Source organism: Neophocaena asiaeorientalis, unplaced genomic scaffold, assembly GCF_003031525.2.
Source record: "Neophocaena asiaeorientalis asiaeorientalis breed wild unplaced genomic scaffold, Neophocaena_asiaeorientalis_V1.1 scaffold242, whole genome shotgun sequence".
Taxonomy (NCBI): domain Eukaryota; kingdom Metazoa; phylum Chordata; class Mammalia; order Artiodactyla; family Phocoenidae; genus Neophocaena; species Neophocaena asiaeorientalis.
This window is the reverse complement of record NW_020172451.1, coordinates 8,437,810-8,458,616: the sequence shown is the minus strand read 5'-3', so window position 1 is coordinate 8,458,616 and position 20,807 is coordinate 8,437,810. Positions and strand designations below refer to the sequence as shown.

The following is a 20,807-nucleotide window of genomic DNA, read 5'->3' as shown; positions in this document are numbered from 1 at the left end:
CATAGATATTCATTGAGCATCTACTACATATCAGGCACTGTTCTAAATGTTGGGGATTGAGATGTGAAAGATTTAGTTCCTGCTCTCAAGGAAGTAACTATCCATAAGAGCTGTATAAAGGAAAATAAGCTATAATACTGAGCCATGGGAACCCAGCGGAAGAGTATCTAATCTGGAGGGGCTTTGGGGGATAGGGAGGAGGTTATCAGAGTGTATTGATGATACTAATAGCTAATACCTAGTTAATAATAATACTTGATAATAATAGCTAGTAATAGTAGCTAGATAATAATAATAGCTAATACCTAGCGTTTACTCTCTCCCAGGCATGTTCCAAACACTTTGCATATATTTACTCATTTAATCATTACAGGAACCTGGTGAGGCAGGTAGTGTTTTTACCCCTTTTTACAGATGAGGAAGCTACAAAACTAAGGTTGGTAACTTGACCAAGGCCACATGCCCAGTAAATGGCAAATCTGGAATTTGAACCAGGCAGTGAGGATCTAGAATCTGTGTCTCCTGAAAAGGTGTCTCACTGGAGGTGACACCCAGGCTGTGTCTTGAATGACAGCTTGTACTTAGCCTTGCAGAACGATGATTGGGTTTTGTCTACATGGTTTTCTAGACAAATACCACGAGTAAAGGTAAAGAAAGCACAGGGTTAAGAACGAGTGTGGCAGGCTCCTTGTACTACTTGTGAAGAAAGGTGGGTGGCAAGAGATAAGACTAGGAGGACAGGACTGGACAATGAAGGGCCATGATGCCAGCTAAGGAATTGGGGTTCTGTCATCTAATTTTTAAAGTTATACCAAAGATAACCACTTTTTCCTTTGTATTAATTTTATTTTTGTTTTGCTTTCATTCTTTTTTATTGTGAAATATATCACACAACCAGAAAGTGCATAAAATACAAATGTAAAACTTAGTTATTTTAAAATAACCACCTCTGAGGTCAAAGAGTAGGACATTGCAGGGAGGGACCCAGCAGCTCTTTTTAGTGACTTTTCTAGTGATCCCTCCCCCCACTCCCACCTACAGGTAACCACTCTTCTGATTTCTTTCTTTCCTTCCTATGTACCTCTAAACATTATAGTTGCGGCTGATTTTGGACAGAGTCACACGCTATATATTCTTTTGTTTGTGGTCATTATGTTTGTGAGATCCATCCATGTTGCTGTGTATGGCTGTTGTTTCTTGACTTTCATTTCTGTATGGTATTCCATTTTATGAATACACCAGAATATATTTATCCATTCTACTCTGGAGAATATTCGGGTTGTTCCCACTTGGGGGCTATTATAATAGTGCTGCTCTGAATATTTTTGTATATCTTTTGGTGCACATGTGCATGAATTCTTTGGGGTATATACCTGGGAGAGCAATTGCTGGATCATGGAGTATGTCTGTCTTTAACTTTAGAAGAATAATGCCAAACTGTATTCCAAAGTGGATATAACAGTTTACATTCACACAAGTAGTACATGATTGTTCAGGTTGTTCCATATCCTTGGCCACACTTGTTATTATCAGACTTTAAAATTTTTAGTTATTCTGGTATATAATGTTATGTCATTATGATTTTCTTTTTTATTTTCCATTGTGATTTTCTTTTGTATTTTTCTTACTATTGAGGCTAGACACCTTTTCATATGTTTATTGGCCATTTAGATAATGTAGTTTGTTTGTTTATTTGGTGATGTGCCTCATCTTGCCTCTTGCCCATTTTCCTATTGTTATCTGCCTTTTTTTTTCATTTTAGAACTCTTTATTATTTTGAATATGAGCCCTTTATTGGTTTTATATAACCTGCTTTTTTGTTTTCCTGAGGATGTCTTTTGGTGAACAAAAGCTGAATTTTGGTATCATTATATTTGTCTGTTTTTTGATAATAGATACTTTTTGTTTCCTGTTTAAGAGATCCTTCCCTATGCCTAGGTAATGGAAACTTTATCCTACATTGTTTTCCAAAAGCTTTATTATTTAACTTCCCCTTTGGGGTAGGTAGTTCAACTGGAATTGATTTTTGTGTATGGTAATTCTTAATTAACTTATTAGTGCTTCTCTGCCTTTAAGATATTTTTTAATATTTTGTCCAGATTTTCTGGGCTGTTTTTAGCAAGATAGGATGGTTCGTCTGAATTACCTAGTTTACCATTCCCAGAACCAGAAATCTCTTTTAAAGTTTTAGTTTCACTTTGACTTCAAAATGATCCATTCTCTTCTGGTCAAAGAGGCCTTAATAAATATGTTTACTAAAAAAATAAAAAAGACTGAAAACTATATAGATTCATGATTGTTTTTATTTTTTATATTTTTTATTTAAAAGACCAAAAAAGAAGCTTCTGTTTCATCTGTGCTTCTCTCAGCTATAAAATAACTGTTAGACAACTTAAAGCTTGCTACATAAAATGAACAACTGTACTTATTGCAGGGTAATTTTAGAATGTTATTTTTTAATTTAGAATTTTACCATAGTTATACACTATCGAACACTGATGATAAAACAGTTTAACGATGGTAATGACCACCCCCCTTTCTCCGTCTATCCATATATTTAAACCTCTTTTCTTGGCCAGAGATGGACTGTATGCAGATCGCATCCAGAATGCTTTTAGTTTGTGCCACAAAGTATGAAGAAAATGTTTTCAGTTTATGGCAACTAGATCCATGACATATGATGCTCCGGGAACTGTTTTTACAGTCGCAAGATGCACAGGAACCGAATAGCAAACTCCCATGATTATTGGCAAGGAAAAACTGGCTACGTGGCTGATGTTAAATGTGCTTTTTAAGACAGCCAGATCAAGAAATGTCTGAAGAATTTGAGACTGTAGCAGGGAGATGATTTAGTAGTTAGTAAACACAGCCTTGGGAAGGCCCGGCAAGGCAGTTTCTTGTGAGCCATTTACAGCTTCTAGGAGAGCACAGTGTAGGCGCCAGAGAGGAAAGCCTGACGTGGCCTCCAGGGAATGTTGCCGAGGGCAGCAGAGCCTCTTCCACAGGCACAGACGCACCATGGAGTGAGGTGGAGGCTTCTTGTCCCCACCTTGCCCTGCCATTTCTGTCTCTGAGGCTCACGATGGAGGTGAGCCTGGTTGTAGCCAAGATTTTAGGGGTAAGCATTGCGTACTTGGAAGTTATGGCTCTCGAGCCACACATTTCCTTCCTGCCCAGCCCTTGCTTATACCATTTTCTTTCTCTTTTAAAATTAATGATCCCCCAAATTGTGATCCATGGATCCCTCCTCACCCCCCATCTAGACCCTTTCAGTAGGTACATGAAATCACAATTATTTAATAACATTAAGATGATATATGCCTTTTAAACTCATTCCTGAGTGTACAGTGGCGTTTTCCAGAGGCTGCATGGCATGTGGTACTGCAAAAGGTTGAATGCAAAAGCAGATGTTAGGATACAGCTGTTGTCTGATATTGCAAAATATTTTAAAGTCACTTGCAAAAATGTTTAAAAATGGCACTTTTCTTAAATTTTGTATCCTTTAAAATATGATTTTTAATTTTAAAATGTTAACATAATCATTTGTATGTTTAAATATTTATGAATAAATATTTTAAATTTTTCATAGTTTTAATTTTTAATGTGGTAAATATTGATAATTACAACCCACCAAAACAAAAGCTTTTGGGGGTCCTTAATAATTTTTAAGAATGTAAAGAGACCCTGAGCTGAAAACGTTTGAGAATCACTGCTTTAGATCCTGTCAATTCCAGCACGAATCTTCGTTTCTCTCTGAAGGCTGCACAGATTGTCTAGCCCACCATTTTCTCTGCATCCTCAAAACTTCTGTGCCACATAGCTTAGTGCTTAGTTTTTGTGGAATTGATTGGAGTGCTAGTTTTCTTATCAACACTTATCAACAGTGTTAAGACCTCTGAGGACAGGGAGCATAGCTTAAATGAGAGTTTTTTGAGATGTCCACGATGTATATTGCTGAGCACAGCATAAATAGTTGATGGTTATTCATATTATTATTATCTTCAATATCAATATTAAAATTTCACTTACTGGTTTAATGGAGAACCAATATGCATTTGAAATTTTATGAAGAACCTTCATAGAAATAGCTATTTGATTTTTTAAAAACCTACATAAAATATACAATATGGAAAAAGAATAAAGGCTTTTTGATCATAGATCGTCAATGAATTGGGTACAGAAGCTGAGCATGTTAATCTGTTTGATTCTTATGTGGCCAATGCTTTCAGTAAAACCTGGCCAGAGGCCCTTGCTCTGAAAACGCTGAGCATAGTGCTGGGCATTTCGTAAGCATCAGGAAAGCTGGTTGAGTTGAATCTGCTGTTCCAATAGCTGCCTTTGCTGTTCTTGTAGCTGGCAGTCATTATTCCCTACCATCCCGCCCCCAACTCCAAGTGATTTGCAGTGTGTGTAGGTCTTCAGAGGGTAGCTTTACTTTCTGTTAAAGAATTGACAAGTTGCCCTGGACTAAGTGAGAGGGCATTAGTTCCATTTGACCAAACTGGATTAGTGGTTGAAGGTGAAGCACGTGCCTTTTTCATCATCCCTGCTTCAGACTGAGTTTGTTTTTTATTAGGCAACCCTCCCTGACTTACAAGATGTAATAAATTTAACATCTTTATGCCAGGGTCCTGCTCTCAGTCCCAGAGTTTCTTCACAGCTTCTCCCTGGAAGTCTGTGGGTCCATGCAAGTAGCACACTGCCCCGAGAGCCTAGCATAACTTCACCATGGTGTTTCTAGAACAGAGCATGATAACTGGCAGGTGGTTCATTCACTGAATGAATGAATGCATGGATGGAATCTGTAATGTGGCCTTGGATGTATTGTTTTCTTGTTGTTGTTTGTTTGCTTTTAAATATTTATTTATTTGGTCGCATGAGGTCTTAGTTGTGGCAGGTGGACTCTTTAGTTGCGGCTCCAGGGCTCCTTAGTTGCGGCTCACCAGCTCCTTAGTTTTGGCATGCAAACTCTTAGTTGCAGCATGCATTTGGGATCTAGTTCCCTGACCAGGGATCAAACCCGGCCCCCCTGCACTGGGAGTGCAGACTCTTACCCACTGCGCCACCAGGGAAGTCCCCCTGGATATATTGTTACAAGTGATAAGCAGCATCCTTATTTGAGTAAACTAAGAATATTGTATTGAGTTGATTTTCTTTTTCCCCAAAAATGTATGTTTTTATTTCATAAGAGCTTATTGGAATACCCTTTGCACTAGCACTGTTTGAAATGATGGTGATACTGTGATAAAAAGACTTAGCAGTTTCTGCCTTCAGGAAGCTTATGACCTTGTAGTATACACGACATAAACAAGCCTAGTGGAAAGATATACAAGTACGGTTGTTAACCCAGAGGAAGGACCCATCCAGAGAGGAATCAAGACAAACTTCATAGGAAAGGTTTCCCTTTTCTGGCATGTTGAAGGTTGCGAAGAAATTTGCCCTATGAGTGGGAAGAAGTCCAAGGGGAAACAGCATGTACAAAGTCACAGGCACACGAAGCCATGTGGTGCTTAAGGGAAATTGAAAGCAATGTGGTTTTGTGAAATGAAGCTGAGAGGAGAATGGATCCTGGGCCTTATACCACGCAGTGGGAATTAGATTTCATCTTGAAGATGGATGAGAGACATTGCAAAGGCACTGTGGTTTTGCACTTTACAACGGTAATTCTAATGGCAGTGGGGGTGGGGTGGGTCTTGAGGGTAAAAAAATCATTTAAAAAACAAATGGAATAAATCTGGTGAGAAACTATGCTGGAACTAAGGCAGTGACAGTAGGAATAGGGAAGAAAGTACCTGTTGAAATATTTGGGGATTAGAATTGACAGAGTTTAGTGAGAGCAAGATGCTGATGATGGTCCCAGATTTTTATTTGAGTGGGACGCTAGGATTCTGTAAAGAGGCGGATTACTTTGTGTCATTACGTTGCGTTTTTATTTGAGTGGGATGCTAGGATTCTGTAGAGAGGCGAATTATTTTGTGTCATTACGTTGCGTTTTAGGGACCTGTGGAACATGGGGTACAGAAGTCCACTGACATTAGGAAGCTCTATAGATGGCTTTGAAGATTGTAAGAAAGAGGAGCCCTAGAGAGAGATTTGGGAGTCATCAAGATATAGCTAGTAGTTAAATCTGTGGGAGAGAATAAGGACATGAGTTTATAACAGCGGTCCTCAGTCTTTTTGGCACCAGGGACCGGTTTCGTGCAAGACAATTTTTCCACGGACTGGTGTAGGGGGATGGTTCAGGTGGCGATGCGAGCGATGGGGAGTGGCGGGGAGCGGCAGATGAAGCTTCGCTCCCTCGCCCGCCGCTCACCTCCTGCTGTGCGGCCCGGTTCCTAACGCCGAGGACCAGCAGCTGTCCATGGCCCGGGGGTTGGGGACCCCTGGTTTATAATAAAAAGAGAAAGGGAGGATGAATTCCCGAGGAACATACCAATAATGAAAGAACAAGTAGAGAAAGACTGTCCAGCAAAAGAGACTGGAAGGAAATGGTCTAAGTCAAGATAGCAGAACTGATGCATTTGGCCCCTTCTGTGGGATAAAGGGACTAAATATGGTCCATATCAGTTTGAGCATCAGAACTAGGCTCGATCCTTGAAGACAGGAATTGAGTTGGATTCCTTTACCACAACCCCTGTCCAACCCTCCATGTACAGAAGCAGCAGCTTATCCCCCAGCAACACTCTGCCCATGGTGAGAACCTGAAAATCAACAGTATTGGCAGGGGCCTTGGGCTGGCTGCAAACCTAGGGAGACAGGGGGACCCAGACACAGCCAAGGGACCAGGAACTAAAGCAAGGTGCCCCTGGCCTAGTGACGGGATCTGCAGTATCCTTAACATCAAGATGGGAAAGGAGCGCCCAAATGACAAGGGTTTCAGGTCATTCTAATTTTTAAATGCCAAAGAGAGGTTAAAGCAAAAAATTCAATGATATCCACTGTATTTGACAACAGAGATTGATAGAGAAAGAAACCAAATTTTGATGCTTAGCAAGTGTATGAGAGATAAGGACACTGACACCACAAATAAAAACTTCTTTTTTTAAAAATTAATTAATTAGGGCTTCCCTGGTGGCGCAGTGGTTGAGAGTCCACCTGCCGATGCAGGGGACGTGGGTTCGTGCCCCGGTCTGGGAAGATCCCACATGCCGCGGAGCGGCTGGGCCCGTGAGCCATGGCTGCTGGGCCTGTGCGTCTAGAGCGTGTGCTCCACAACGGGAGAGGCCACAGCAGTGAGAGGCCCGCATACTGCAAAAAATATATATATTTATTTATTTATTTATTTTTGGCTACGTTGGGTCTTCGTTGCTGCATGCAGGCTTTCTCTAGTTGCGGCAAGTGGGGCCTACTCTTCGTTGCGATGCACGGGCTTCTCATTGCAGTGGCTTCTCTTGTTGTGGAGCACAGACTCTAGGCACGTGGGCTTCAGTAGTTGTGGCTCACAGGCTTCAGTAGTTGTGACTCGTGGGCTCTAGAGCACAGGCTCAGTAGTTGTGGCGCACGGGCTTTGTTGCTCCACGGCATGTGGGATCTTCCCGGACCAGAGCTTGAACCTATGTCCCCTACATTGGCAGGCGGATTCTCAACCACTGAGCCACCAGGGAAGTCCCAAAAGCTTCTTTTTTAAGAGCTTGAGTAAGAGAGGAAAGAGGGGATGGAGGGTGCAAAAGCTGGAGGAAATTTTAGGATTAAAGGGGATGTTTTTAGGAGTGGGCAGACTTGAACATTTTTACAGAATTTCCAAAGTGTTGAACTGAAGTAGAGGTGATCGGAAACTGGAAAGCATTTCCAGATCTTGGAACAATAACAAACCTCAGGTATTGGTGGCTAAATAAACCCATCGACCTGTAGCAGAACAGCCTCCACCTGCGCTCCTTAGAGTTTTGACTCTGTCATTTGTGTTAATTAAATAGGTTCCTTTTTGCCCACTTGGGCTGGGTGCCCCGCTTATAGAGCTGGAAGTGTGGTACCCTCCCATCTGCCCAGAATCTCCTGGTCTATGCTTGCCTCCTGAGAAGACCTTCCTGGGCTTCTTTGCTGGTGTTTTGCTCCACCCTCACATCTGCTGCCTCACTTAAGGCATCTCTTCCGGACATCTTGCTTGAAGTTAGGCCAGTCGCCAACAAGGTAGACAGTCAGGGTTTTCAGTGTTATTTGTGATTCACTTAAAAGTTTACAGGTATATTCTTAATAATCTGCATCTCAAGAATCATGACAGTTATCAAATAGATAACAATGGTGAGTCCTGGGAAGACCAGGGAAGGGAGAGAGAGGACCATGGTCAAGGGCTTTATGCATATTGCTTGAGTTTTTTTGAAATGAGAATTGAAACTAAATTTAAAAGAATCATGCTAAACAACCAAGTTTGAAAATTAAAACTTTATCATATCAGAGGTGTTATTAGTAAATATAGTTTATTGACTTTGTATTTCTTTCAACCCTGTGAAAGATTTCAGTTCTAATTACATCTGTGAGTTTAGTTCCATACTTAACTGTGGAGGAGCTCTTGAAGCCTACTTGAAGTTTTGCAGGGCCTGGGAATTGATTTAGTCCAAGATCCACTGAACCTTCCCACCCCTCTGTGTGAATTTCAAGACCAATCTGGTTATTCTGCAAGAGAATAGAGAAAACTGGAGCAGTTCAAATAGTTTACTGCCGTGGCTACGCATGATCAGATGGAAGGATTGCGTAGTTCTGAACATTTCAAAATGATGTTTGGAAGGAATTTGCCATTACTCATACCTTAGAAGGAAATTAGTGCTGTAGATAACTTCAACTAGATAATTTTAAATGTTGATTTTAGAATTAAATTTTGTTTATCTTGAATATGAGTGCATCTGATATAGAGGTTTACAGCCCTGCGGAGAAAGTAATGAAGCTGTTCTATAAAAACTGGTTTCCAGAGTACCTGGAAAACTGCCCAGTTCCCCCCGCCTGCCTCTCCTCTGTTTTAACTCCTTTTCCATCACTGACCACCGGCAAGCGTCCGGGACCAACTGCCAAGCAGGCAAAGGACAGAGCTGGCCAGTGTCCTAAGCTTGTCTGTTAGCAAGATATGTAATAATGGGCTACTTTATGAAGTTGGTATAGAATTTAGACTACTGATAAGTCTGGAGAAGAATGTTTAGCCGGGGCAGAAACTAACCACAATAGAGAACTGAAAATTAGTCGGTCTTATCCTGATAGTCTGCAGTTGAGAAAAAATTTAAGAATCCTGTCTTTCTCTGAGGTGCTGAGCGTCACACGTAACCACAAGGTTTACATCCTCTGTGAGGGCCAGGCCCATCTTGGAAGTTGCAACTAGCTTCTTCATCTTTCCCCAGCGCAGTGTGGAAGCGTCCACACTGCAGTACTGAGTTATTGGAATCACGTCAGGATTCAGTTCAGCTTATGTTTATTGAACTCCTACCCGATACCAAATTCAAAGTTAATGTAAGACATAGATAGTCCTTGTTGTTAGAGTTCTGTTGTGTGAAGAAAACAGACCCATGGATATTACCAGTATTATATGGTATTTCTCAGAGGAGGAACACTTTGTGCAACCAGGAAGGGTACAGGAAGCTTTCAGGAGTTAACACCTGAGGCAGATCTTAAAGGAGGAGTAGAAGGGGGATCTCCCTGGCGGTCCAGTGGTAAAGAATCCACCTTCCAATGCAGGGCATGTGGGTTGGATCCCTGGTCGGGGAACTAAGATCCCACATGCCACAGGGCAACTAAGCCCACATGCCGCAACTACTGAGCTCACATGCCTCAACTAGAGAGCCCGTGCGCCACACCTAGAGAGAAGCCCTCACACCTCAATGAAGATCCCATATGCTGCAACTAAGACCCGATGCGGCCAAAAATAGATAAATAAATAGCACCCCTTATTAAAAAAAAAAGAGGAGTGGAAGGGAATTAGGCACAGGGCCCTCAGAGACATTAGTGAGCAAGGAAACCCTGTGCAGTCCATGTGACTAGAATGTGAAGTGACGATGGGGCTAGAGAGATCTTGAATTTAACCCTAAGGGTAGTGGGTAGGTATTGACTGAATTTTGGCAGTGGTATGCTCAAAGGTCAAATTGGCTTTTTAGAAAGGAAGATTGCTGGGATAACAATGTGTATAAAAGAAGGGTAAAGATAATAATTAAAATGTCACTAATATCACAACACCATTCCATCTGAGATTTATTTATTCAAACACTTAAAAAAATAAGCTAAGGTAGAGATGACGAGAGATAAGAGAGCAGCAAGATACTTTAGAGATTCAGTAAAACACTACCTCAAATGTAGGACTAAAGCTATAATTTATAATCCGTAGCCATGGGAAATGGAATGTGCTTTCTTGGACAGAAACATTAAGTTGATTGTGAAATCAGCTAGGGGGCCAGCTTCCAAATAGTGACCATCCTTCTGATGACAGTGTGGCATGTTGAGCAGAATATCCTTCTAGCATTTGTTCTTGCCATTATAAAATGAAGGGACTGGCCTGGGATCTCTAAATGTCTAATAGATGGCTGTCATTTCATGTATATTTGTATATATATGAGTATATATTTCACATATATATAAAGAGAGAAATATTCCATCATGAAATAACATTTTCACTGCACTTATTAGCAACTTGCTATCGTCTGATTTGATTTTGAAGAGGCCATTCCAGCAATTAATTAGAAACAGATTGGAGCGGAGCAAGAGTAGGCCCAGGAACACCAGCTAAGAGGCCTCCACAAGTAAGAAATGATGACAACAAAGAAAATGAAGAGTTATGGGGCTTCCCTGGTGGCGCAGTGGTTGAGAGTCCGCCTGCCGATGCGGGGGACACGGGTTCGTGCCCCGGTCCGGGAAGATCCCACATGCCGCGGAGCGGCTGGGCCTGTGGGCCATGGCCGCTTAATGACAGGACTTGCTGATGGGCTGGGAGAGGACTGGGGTGGGGTGAGAAATCCAGGATGACTCTGAGGTTCTGACCCAAGCACCTGGGTGGAGGATGATACCCCCTCCTTATTTTTTTTTTGCGGTGCTGCATGGCATGCCAGATCTTAGTTCCCTGACCAGGGATCGAAATCGTGCCCCCTGCAGTGGAAGCACAGAGTCTTAACCACTGGACCGCCAGGGAAGTCCCAGTTATACCCTTGATTGAGACAGTGGAGACAGGAGAATGGGGTCCAGGGGTGGCACAGGGGCGGAGGGGATGAAGAGTGCAGTTTGGGATGTATTGAATCTACAGTGATTATGAGACATCCTCATGTCAAATGGAGAAGTTGAAAAGGCAATTTGGTATTTTTTGGTAGAAAAAATGAGTTAAATAAATAATAAAGGTTTAACATAGGTTGTCATGTTTCTTCAGAAAGTATTTCAGTTCACATTCTTAAAAACCATTCACCTTTATAGAGCATATGGCTGGTGCCCTGCCCTGTATTAAGTGTTTTACACATATTTCATTTAAACTTCCAAAGAACCCTATGAGGAAGATGCTGTTATTGTTCCCAATGTTGAATGAGGAAGCTGAGGCTTGAGCTGTTAGGCCACTGGCCTAAGCGTCAGTAGCTGGTAGGTGGAGAAGCCTGGATTTGTACCATGGCATCTTGCTGTGAGCATGAGGCTCATTGTTATTTTCTTCTCTTTTCAGGGTTTTGGTTTTTGCACTGAATGTAGTCTAGACACATCTTCACGGGCTTGTGTTGCCCCAGGATACTGTCAAAGGTAAGTTTTAAAAATCTATTTCCACCGTGTATTGGCAGTGAAATGAGAGTCTTCATCTTAAAAAGAAGAAAAGTACGTTTTGACATTAATGCTTCTTTCCAGAGTTCTTACAGAAGGGTATTTAAAGTGGCCATCACACTAGCCCTTTTGCATTTCCACTTCACTAGGTCCTTTTAAAAACACCTGTATTTCGTTTGATACTGACATTTGGTGCCTCATCCTTTTATGAAGCTAGAATTTGTTCTTAGATTTAGCAGTTTCACAGTTTTCCGTGAGTGTAGCCTCGCTTCTCTGCCTCCGGTCCCTCTCCGCTCCGGTCTGTAGTCCATGCACTGCCAGAGTCAGCGTCTAACGACAGATTTGCTCACGTCGCACCTTTGCTTAAACAGCTCTCGTGGCTCCCGGTCAATGCAGATGTCATCCTACAAACCTCTCCGAAACCTAATCCCAAACAACGTTTCTGGCTTCTTTTTTAATAAACCCCTATCTGTGAACCTTACCAGACCATGTTCTGTTCCCCAGACATGAAGTTATTTTTCACAACTTTGTGCCTTAATGGCTGCTCTTCTCTTTGCTTAGATTTTGGAAGGGGGAGAGGAATGCAACTATTTACTCTTCCTTCTTGTACTCTCCTGGCAGAATTTCTTTTTCATCTGTGTTCTAAGAGCACCCGTTGTTGTTACAGCAATGAAGCATTCGTTATTTTAAGAGTTATTTGTATCTGTCTCCTTTACTAGTCTGTAAACTCTTTGAGAATTCTTGGAAAGGAACTGTTTTTATAGTGCCTACTGGCTGCTTCTGGACACCTTGCTGAGTGCTATACGTATATTATTCTTTTTAATTAATTAATTAATATATATATATATTTATTTTTGGCTGCGTTGAGTCTTCACTGCTGCACGCGGGCTTTCTCTAGTTGCGGTGAGCGGGGGCTACTCTTCGTTGTGGTGCTCGGGCTTCTCGTTGCGGTGGCTTCTCTTGTTGAGGAGCACGGGCTCTAGGCGCGCAGATTTCAGTAGTTGTGGCACGTGGGCTCAGTAGTTGTGGCTTGCAGGCTGTGGAGCACAGGCTCAGTAGTTGTGGCACATGGGCTTAGTTGCTCCGTGACATGTGGGATCTTCCCGGACCAGGGCTTGAACCTGTGTCCCTTGCATTGGCAGGTGGATTCTTAACCACTGCGCCAACAGGGAAGTCCTATTATTTAACTTAATTCTTGTAACACCTCCTCTGACCAGTTTTATAGATGAAAATAATGAAGGTTAGAAAGTTAAGTAACTTGCTCAAGATTATACAGCTGAAAAATGACAAAGAATAATGGTTCTGCTCCTTCAAAGCCAAAGCTCATTCTACTACACCACACTAGCCCAGCACCATCTGGCATGTGGTGGGGACCCAGTAAATATTTATTGAATAAATACCTATTGCAGTTTAAACAAAAAAGGCTTTAGTTGATTAATTCAGTCATTCTTACATAGAAATTTATTGGATACTTATTAAATGCTGGGTACACAGTTTTACGTAATCTGTTAATACAGAGATTAATGAGAAATAGTGTCTGATATCAAAGGGTTGATAATCTAATAGGAGAGGCATTAATGTAAGTAAATAAATCCAATACAGTGTTACAGATCTTGTAATAAAATTCAAACAAGATCCACTGGGAACACTGAGGAAGGAATCACCAGTTCTGCCTAGAGATGGGACAAGAATTACTTTATAAAAGCTGAGTCTTGAATGAGAAGTAGGGAGAGGAAAGGCCAAGGGAGTAGTATGAATAAAAACATGGAAACCTGAAACAGTCTGGCATATTCGGGAAGCGGTAAGTAGTTCACTGTGGCTGGAACAAAGTGAACAGAGACCTTGGCCAATGATGCTGGAGAGACAGGTGAGGGCTGGATCCTGGAGGACTTTGAAAATATGAACATATTTGCCAACTCCTTTAGAGAAGATCGAGCACAGAGGCTGCATGACATTACTCGTATCTGCTCATTAACATCTGCTGAGGCCTGTCCTGTGTGTGCTGAAGCACTGTGCCAGGCCAAGATCATCGGTCACCTACTTTATTCACCTTCCTTTTTGTCAAAAGGGCGGTAAAACTGATTTAGACCCTTAGACACAACTATAAGCCATAACTTCAAACAAGAATGTCTTAGAGGCTTTCTCAAGAAACACATTGAAAAACATTAAGGATAGTTCAAAATCAACCAGAAAAAAAAAAGAGAGAGCAAATTAAGGACATCAGTATGACATTTAGTGAGAAACCTCTCAATTCCCATTTCCCCTTTGAATTGCCTATATAAGCCTAGAACAAACAATTTAAACATAGAACTTAACTGGTTTTATAGCACATGTGCTGTTTGAAATTCAGCTGCCTTGAAGCTTATATGCAGCAAATAATGGTTGCACTCGCTAAATATCTAAAAGGCCTGTATGAAGAAAGTCTCTTTTCCCTAAAGTCTAATCATTGCCTCAGCCATGTCTGCTTAGGAAAAGCTGTGCCTGCATAATTCAAGGTCAGGCAGCAGCCTTCTGTACTCTGAAGCCACCCAAGCCTGATAAGGCCCTATTGCCTTTGCTGAGGCCAGCACAGCTGGCATTCGCTTGCTAGGCCAGAGTGGCTGATGTATGCTGAGGCCACTTGCACAGCTGACATTTAGATGAGCTTTCAGTGCCACCACCACCACTGCTGCCGCCACGACCAGTTGTGGCTTATTGCTTTGCTGAGGCCGGCGAAGCCCCCAAGCCTTTGCTCAGGCTTCTCTGCCTGGTGCGTGCAGCCTTGTCTCTATAGAAACAGCCACATACCTGAAGACAGAGTTGCCATAACTACAGTTACACTAAGGTCAAAATACAGTGTGGCCTATGCTTTATAAAATTGTCTTTTTTTAAAAAAATTTATTTTATTTTTGTCTGCGTTGGGTCTTCATTGCTGTGCACAGGCTTTTGTCTAGTTGAGGCGAGCGGGGGCTACGCCTCGTTGCGGTGCGCGGCCTTCTCATCGCGGTGGCTTCTCTTGTTGCGTAGCACGGGCTCTAGGCACGTGGGCTTCAGTAGTTGTGGCTTGCGGGCTCTAGAGCGCAGGCTCAGTGGTTGTGGTGTACGGGCTTAGTTGCTCCACGGCATGTGGGATCCTGCCGGACGAGGGCTCGAACCCGTGTCCCCTGCATTGGCAGGTGGATTCTTAACTACTGTGCCACCAGGGAAGCCCCCCTGTGCTTTATAAACTTCTAATTTGGCCTCAGTAGTTAAAAGCTAGTATATAACTGTAAAAACTCATGTGGACTAATGTAAACCTCTATAAGGTCAAAGCACTTTGCCCCCTCACAAAAGACCAAGGCCCAAAGTCCTGGGCCCAACAGAAGCCTCAGAAATTTCACGTGTATTTTTCTCCCCAAATTTTGCTTCATGTCTATTAATCAAGACTCTAGTCTCATGTGCCAGATTTAGGTCTTTGAGAGATCTAATAAATAGCACCTTTTCCCTAGGCTGAGTTCTATACCATTGAGAGATAGAAGAGTAGGGCATTTGGGAGACCAAAATATCATCTTTATTACTAATAAAGCTGTTTTGGAGAATGCAGCTTACATCTACGGGCAAGAGTCTTAACAGTGAAGCTCAGAATTCAGCAGACTTACCTGTCACAGGTTTACCTGAGGGACCTGTATTGATGGGTATGAGAGTGGAGCACAACGCGTGCTCCTGAGGGACAGCTGGCTTCCGAAGGTAAGAGACAGAAGGGGCTGAGCTCACATACCTTGTTTCTCCTTCTGAACTCACCATTCAGATAAGATCCTGCACCTCCACTGGGGTGGAATGTGTGGGTGGAGTGGAGCCAGGAGTGAAACCTCAGGAGAGGGGAAGAAGCGTTCTTCTTTCCAGCGCATTCAAATGAAAACGGCACAGAAATAATGGGGGTGTCTTTCCTGGTCAGCTATGCCTGTAATGTATCATCTATGAAATACAATCTCTATTTCAGTAAAGCAGAATGAGAACTTAAAAGACATTTGTGAAGCAATTTGTATACCAGATCTTCCTAGTTAATGTTATCGAGTTTTTCCAGTGCTGTCAATTTAGTTTTTATAGAAAGAGTAGTTCTGCTTTTGCACAACTGTCATGAACAGGTGAGGGACAAAACCAACTAGAGAAAGCCTGTTTCACTTTCTGTGAGCATCAGCTGTGTATTTTACAGAGGGAATGGACAGTGTCGGTTCACGTGGAGTGAGTGAATTGGTGTTGGTTAAGGGGCTTCCACGGTACCAATTTTACATTTCATTACATAAATACACATTGCTTCGTAAAAAACCTTATTAGGTGAGCACAGTAGGTATTTTGATACCCTTTCCCACCCAACAGGTAAGGGAACAGATTTCCAGAAATATACAATACCTTTTTGGCCTTAGGTCTTGGTTATCGAGAAGCCTGCACCAGAACGAGATTGCGAGGTCCCCAAACCTGCTGTATTCATAAAGATTTTCTGCACACCAAAAGGATTCACTGTCAAACGTCTTTTTAGCTTTCATATTTTGTAGCTATGAGCCCTTTGAAATATTTGAAAGGCTTTGAAATATTCTTACCTGTATTATAATGGAGATTTGCTTTGTATCAGTTTGAGTACTTATTCCTTAATAATTACGTACTTAGTGAATTAATTTGAATGTTGCATAAACTTTTAGTAGTTTCTTTTTGGTACTTTTTTTTTTTTTTTTCGGTACGCGGGCCTCTCACTGTTGTGGCCTCTCCCATTGCGGAGCACAGGCTCCGGACGCGCAGGCTCAGCGGCCATGGCTCATGGGCCCAGCCGCTCCGTGGCATGTGGGATCCCCCTGGACTGGGGCACGAACCCGTGTCCCCTGCATCGGCAGGCGGACTCTCAACCACTGCGCCACCAGGGAAGCCCCTGGTACATTTTAATTCATAAACTTTTAACACTTTTATTGGACTCATCTTCTTCTTAGAGGAAAAATTACTACTTTTTATTCTCTTGCCCTATGAATATTCTGTTCTCATAAAAAAATAAATTAACTGACATTTTCTTAAAAAGGTGGGATCAACCATTAGAGTACACCTTAATTTCAGTTATAAAATACCATAAATGTTGAACATAAATTATAAACCCAAGAAACCCAGATACTTTCAATAGCCTAGCCTAATAGCCAGACAGTATGACCTGCTACAGCATAACTGGTCCCCTAGTCTACTTAGGTCGGCCTCTTTTCTGACAGGTCAGTGTTTGTACTGTATGAATTGCTGAAGATTTTCACTATTACCTCTGCCAAAAGTCAAAAAGAGGAAAGACATCTAGAACTGTTTAATATTCCAGTGTCTTAAGCCTGTCCTAATTATTCTCCCCTAAGGTGGGGAAAACTCTCTCCCTACCTCTCTCCCTCCTTTCTTATCTAGGATGCATGTGTATACACACACACAAACACACGTGCACGTGTGCACACACATTACTTAAGGTCCTTGCTTCACAGTATCTATGGTCTCAGTGACAGAATTTCAGTATAGTCTGAGAAAACAAATTTTCACACTGAATTCCTTATGTGTTTTTTTTCTCTTCTTACCTCTTTTAGGCAGTATTTGTGTGTTTCTGCAGAGTTTTGCACAGAGTCTGTTCCCATGCAGACCAATGAGGGAGAAGTATCGGAAGAAAGCAGTTCCAAGGTCAGTGAATTACTAAAGGTACAAATAATTTGAGCAGAAATTAAACAACAGGAGCAGTGATTGAATAGAGTGGGTGTTATGTTTTAGGTGAATTTAGAAATTTGATTGATTTAAATTAGAACCTAACCTAAGATTGAGAGGAGTTTTTTTCTTCTCACTATCCGTTTTTGTTACACTCGGTGACAAATTTAAAACAAATTTTTCTGAACTCATAGAAAAATTTATGATTCATTTGTAGACTACTTTAAGGTTTTATTATGCAAGTTGTATGTACTTATTTTAAAAATTAAAACAAATCAGAAGTGTATAAGGTAAAAGGTAAAACTCTGTCCCTTATTCCTGCTACACAGAGGTATCACTGATAATTTTTTAGACACTTTTTTTTTTTTGTGGTACGCGGGCCTCTCACCGTTGTGGCCTCTCCCGTTGCGGAGCACAGGCTCCAGATGCGCAGGCTCAGCGGCCATGGCTCACGGGCGCAGCCGCTCCGCGGCATGTGGGATCCTCCCGGACCGGGGCACGAACCCGTGTCCCCTGCATCAGCAGGCGGACTCTCAACCACTGCGCCACCAGGGAAGCCCTTTAGACACTTTTAATTATAAATTTTTAAATGGTAATTGGTTTGGTTTTTCAAGCTAAAGCTTAAATGAGTGCTATCATTGTCACCTGTGTATAAGTAGTTATGTATGTGTTTATCTATATCTGTATATATCTGGCTTCATGTCCAGAGTCTCCTTGGCTGTTTCTCTTCCTGGTTATACGGAACCCTCGGTATCACTTTCACATCCCTCTTTCTCCTGTCAAAATTGTCTCTAGTCCCTCCCTGGGAGCTCTGAGGGTATCTCACACTGTGTCCTGGACAGTGCCCAGCATGTTATCTGCTCTGAACCCTCCTGAGGGCTGTCCCTTTTCTGCTGCCACTGCTACTGGTACTCTCTGTGGGAAAGCTTATTCTTTCACCAGAGCAAAAGTGGAGAGGGGTTAGATGTCACCGGGAACCTCCAAAGCATCATGCTAATTGGAAGAAGCCAGGCACAAAAGGTCACATATTGTATGATTCCATTTATATGAAATATGTAGAATAGATAAATCTGTAAACAGAACACAGACTGGTGGTTGCCAGGGATTGGCTGAGGGGAAGGCGAATGAGGAGTGACTGCTTAATGGGTATGGGGTTTCTGTTTGGGGTGATGAAAATGTTTTGGAACTCAATAGAGGTGGTGGTTGTACGACATTGTAAATATACCAGTTGCCCCTGGATTGTTCATTTTCTGTTATGTGGATTTCACATCAATAAATTATTAAAAAAGACAGAAAAAAAAATGTCTGTGGGTTCCCATCAGATCAGTCCTCGCTGCCTATCGGCCTCATACAACAAACACTTCACCAAGTTTTAGAGAGGCCGCCCCCTTCTCTGCTCTGTTGGGCTTTGTGGGCTGGGCTTCAGAGAAGCATGGTTTGTGCCCTGAGTCTCAGGGTCCCTTGTGAAAGATGCTTCAGCTTCTTTCTGAATCCCCCCTCACTGCAGTCCATGTGTTATTAGGTAGAAGGACAGATGTCATCCTGTCTTCTTGTTTGTTTTTTCCCCCTCACCAGATCTCTTCCTTCTTTCTGTAGCCAAAGGAGAAGCCTATAGGCTTTGATCAGACTCATCTAGATCCTGAATCTGATTTAGGGAGAGTCAGAATATGTGCCATCTGGACACACTCTAGGAATCTCCCCCAAACACACACCCAGGTCACCCAAAATACACAAACCCCAGGATTTCTATAGTACCCACAGGCCCTTCCCCAAGACACTAATTAATTAATTTATAATGAACTACAATGTTAAGGAAGACTGGATTCTTGGATCTTCTGGTTAGTACATTCTCTCCCTAGAAAGCTAGGTTGTAGCTGGAAGGTTGCTTGACAAGCATGTAACTAGACCAATGTAGAATATTTAATTGTACCAGAGATTCAGTTTCTACCTTCTTTCTGGGAGCACGGGAGGAAGGATTGCATTTCTTGATTTTCAATTATTGAATATTTTATCAGTTCAGAATCAGACTAAAGAATATTCCTTTTATACTTATAATAAGTAGATGCTTTGTTCTTTTTTTTTTTTTGGCTGCATTGGGTCTTCGTTGCTGGGTGCGGGCTTTCTCTAGTTGCAGCGAGTGGGGACTATTCTTCGTTGCGGTGCACGGGCTTCTCATTGCAGTGGCTTCTCTTGTTGCGGAGCACGGGTTCTAGGCGCAGGATTCAGTAGTTGTGGCTCTCAGGCTCAGTCGTTGTGGCTCGTGGGATCTAGAGCCACAGGCTCAGTAGTTGTGGTGAATGGGCTTAGTTGTTCTGCAGCATGTGGGATCTCCCCAGAACAGGGCTCGAACCCGTGTCCCCTGCATTGGTAGGCGGATTCTTAACCACTGTGCCACCAGGGAAGCCCGATGCTTTGTTCTTAAAAATTAGATTATAACTTTGTTTTCATCAGTCTTAGTTTGTTATGTTTTTATGACATTTTTCTTTCTTCTGCTTCTCTTTGTTTAAAATCTTATTATATTCCGAATGATTTGATGTTAATGCAGGAATTTATCATAGTACTATGGTAACATAGTTTGTGGTTTTCTGTTAACAGAAAGAAGTTAGGAAAGGTAACTGGTTTTGAGAAAAAGTGGGGCTTTTCTCTAATACGATACTGAAGTGTATCCATTTTTAAAAAAATAAATAATTCTTGAACATGTGCTATTAGGGGATACACAACAATAAATAGAAAAGACGGACTTCTTACTCTCGAGGTGGTTATGTTTCAGTGGGAGAAACAAATGTAAATAAAGACAGTAATTGTGGATTATGGTCAATACCATGAAGAAAATAAAATAATGTAATATAGGGTGACTGGGAGGACAAGCTTAGGTTAGTCAAGGAAGGCCACTCTGGAAAGGTGGCATTTCAAGCTGAGAGGTAAAGGCCGAGGGAGCCAGTTGTGTAAAGAGCTAGAAGAACAGTATTCCAGACAGAAGAAACAGCTTCAAAAGATCTTGGCCTCTTCCAAGAACTATCAAAAGTCCCGTGAGGCCCAGCGGTGATAGGAAGTTATACAGGGAGGCCAAGACCTTGCAAGAACTTGAAGGCCCTGATGTAGAATGTGGATTTATCCTCTGTCGACTGGGAAGCCATTAAAGTCTGTTAAGTTAGGGAGTAGCGTGATATGATTGCATTTTTAAAAGATCACTCTGGTTGCTGTGTGGAGAATGGGTTGGAGAGAGGCAAGAGTGAGAGCAGGGAGACCAATGAGAGAGAAGACAGTCGTAGTCAGTCACTCAGGTGAGAGAGGAGATGGGTTAGCATCCTGCACTGACGTGGAGGAAGACAGACTTGAGGTGTATTTTGGCGGTAAAGCTGACATGGCTTGAGGATGAACTGGAATACTTTTTTTTTTTTTTTTTTTTGGTAACCCGGCCCCCCCCCCCTGGTGCG

The 20,807-nt window shown here is 42.1% G+C and overlaps 1 protein-coding gene across 3 annotated transcripts in view; it reads left to right on the top strand.

Annotated features, from left to right (window-relative positions):
• Window positions 1-20,807, top strand: part of TNRC6B (trinucleotide repeat containing adaptor 6B) — a 247,528-nt gene that overhangs the window by 50,392 nt on the left and 176,329 nt on the right. The window contains exons 2-3 of one of the 3 annotated variants that reach the window (XM_024737541.1): window positions 11,612-11,685; window positions 17,259-17,367. In XM_024737541.1, coding sequence (XP_024593309.1) covers window positions 17,305-17,367 — 63 coding nt within the window. In that variant the 5' untranslated portion in view covers window positions 11,612-11,685; window positions 17,259-17,304. The remainder of the gene's footprint in view (window positions 1-11,611; window positions 11,686-17,258; window positions 17,368-20,807) is intronic. The other 2 variants (XM_024737538.1, XM_024737539.1) reach the window with 2 other exon arrangements.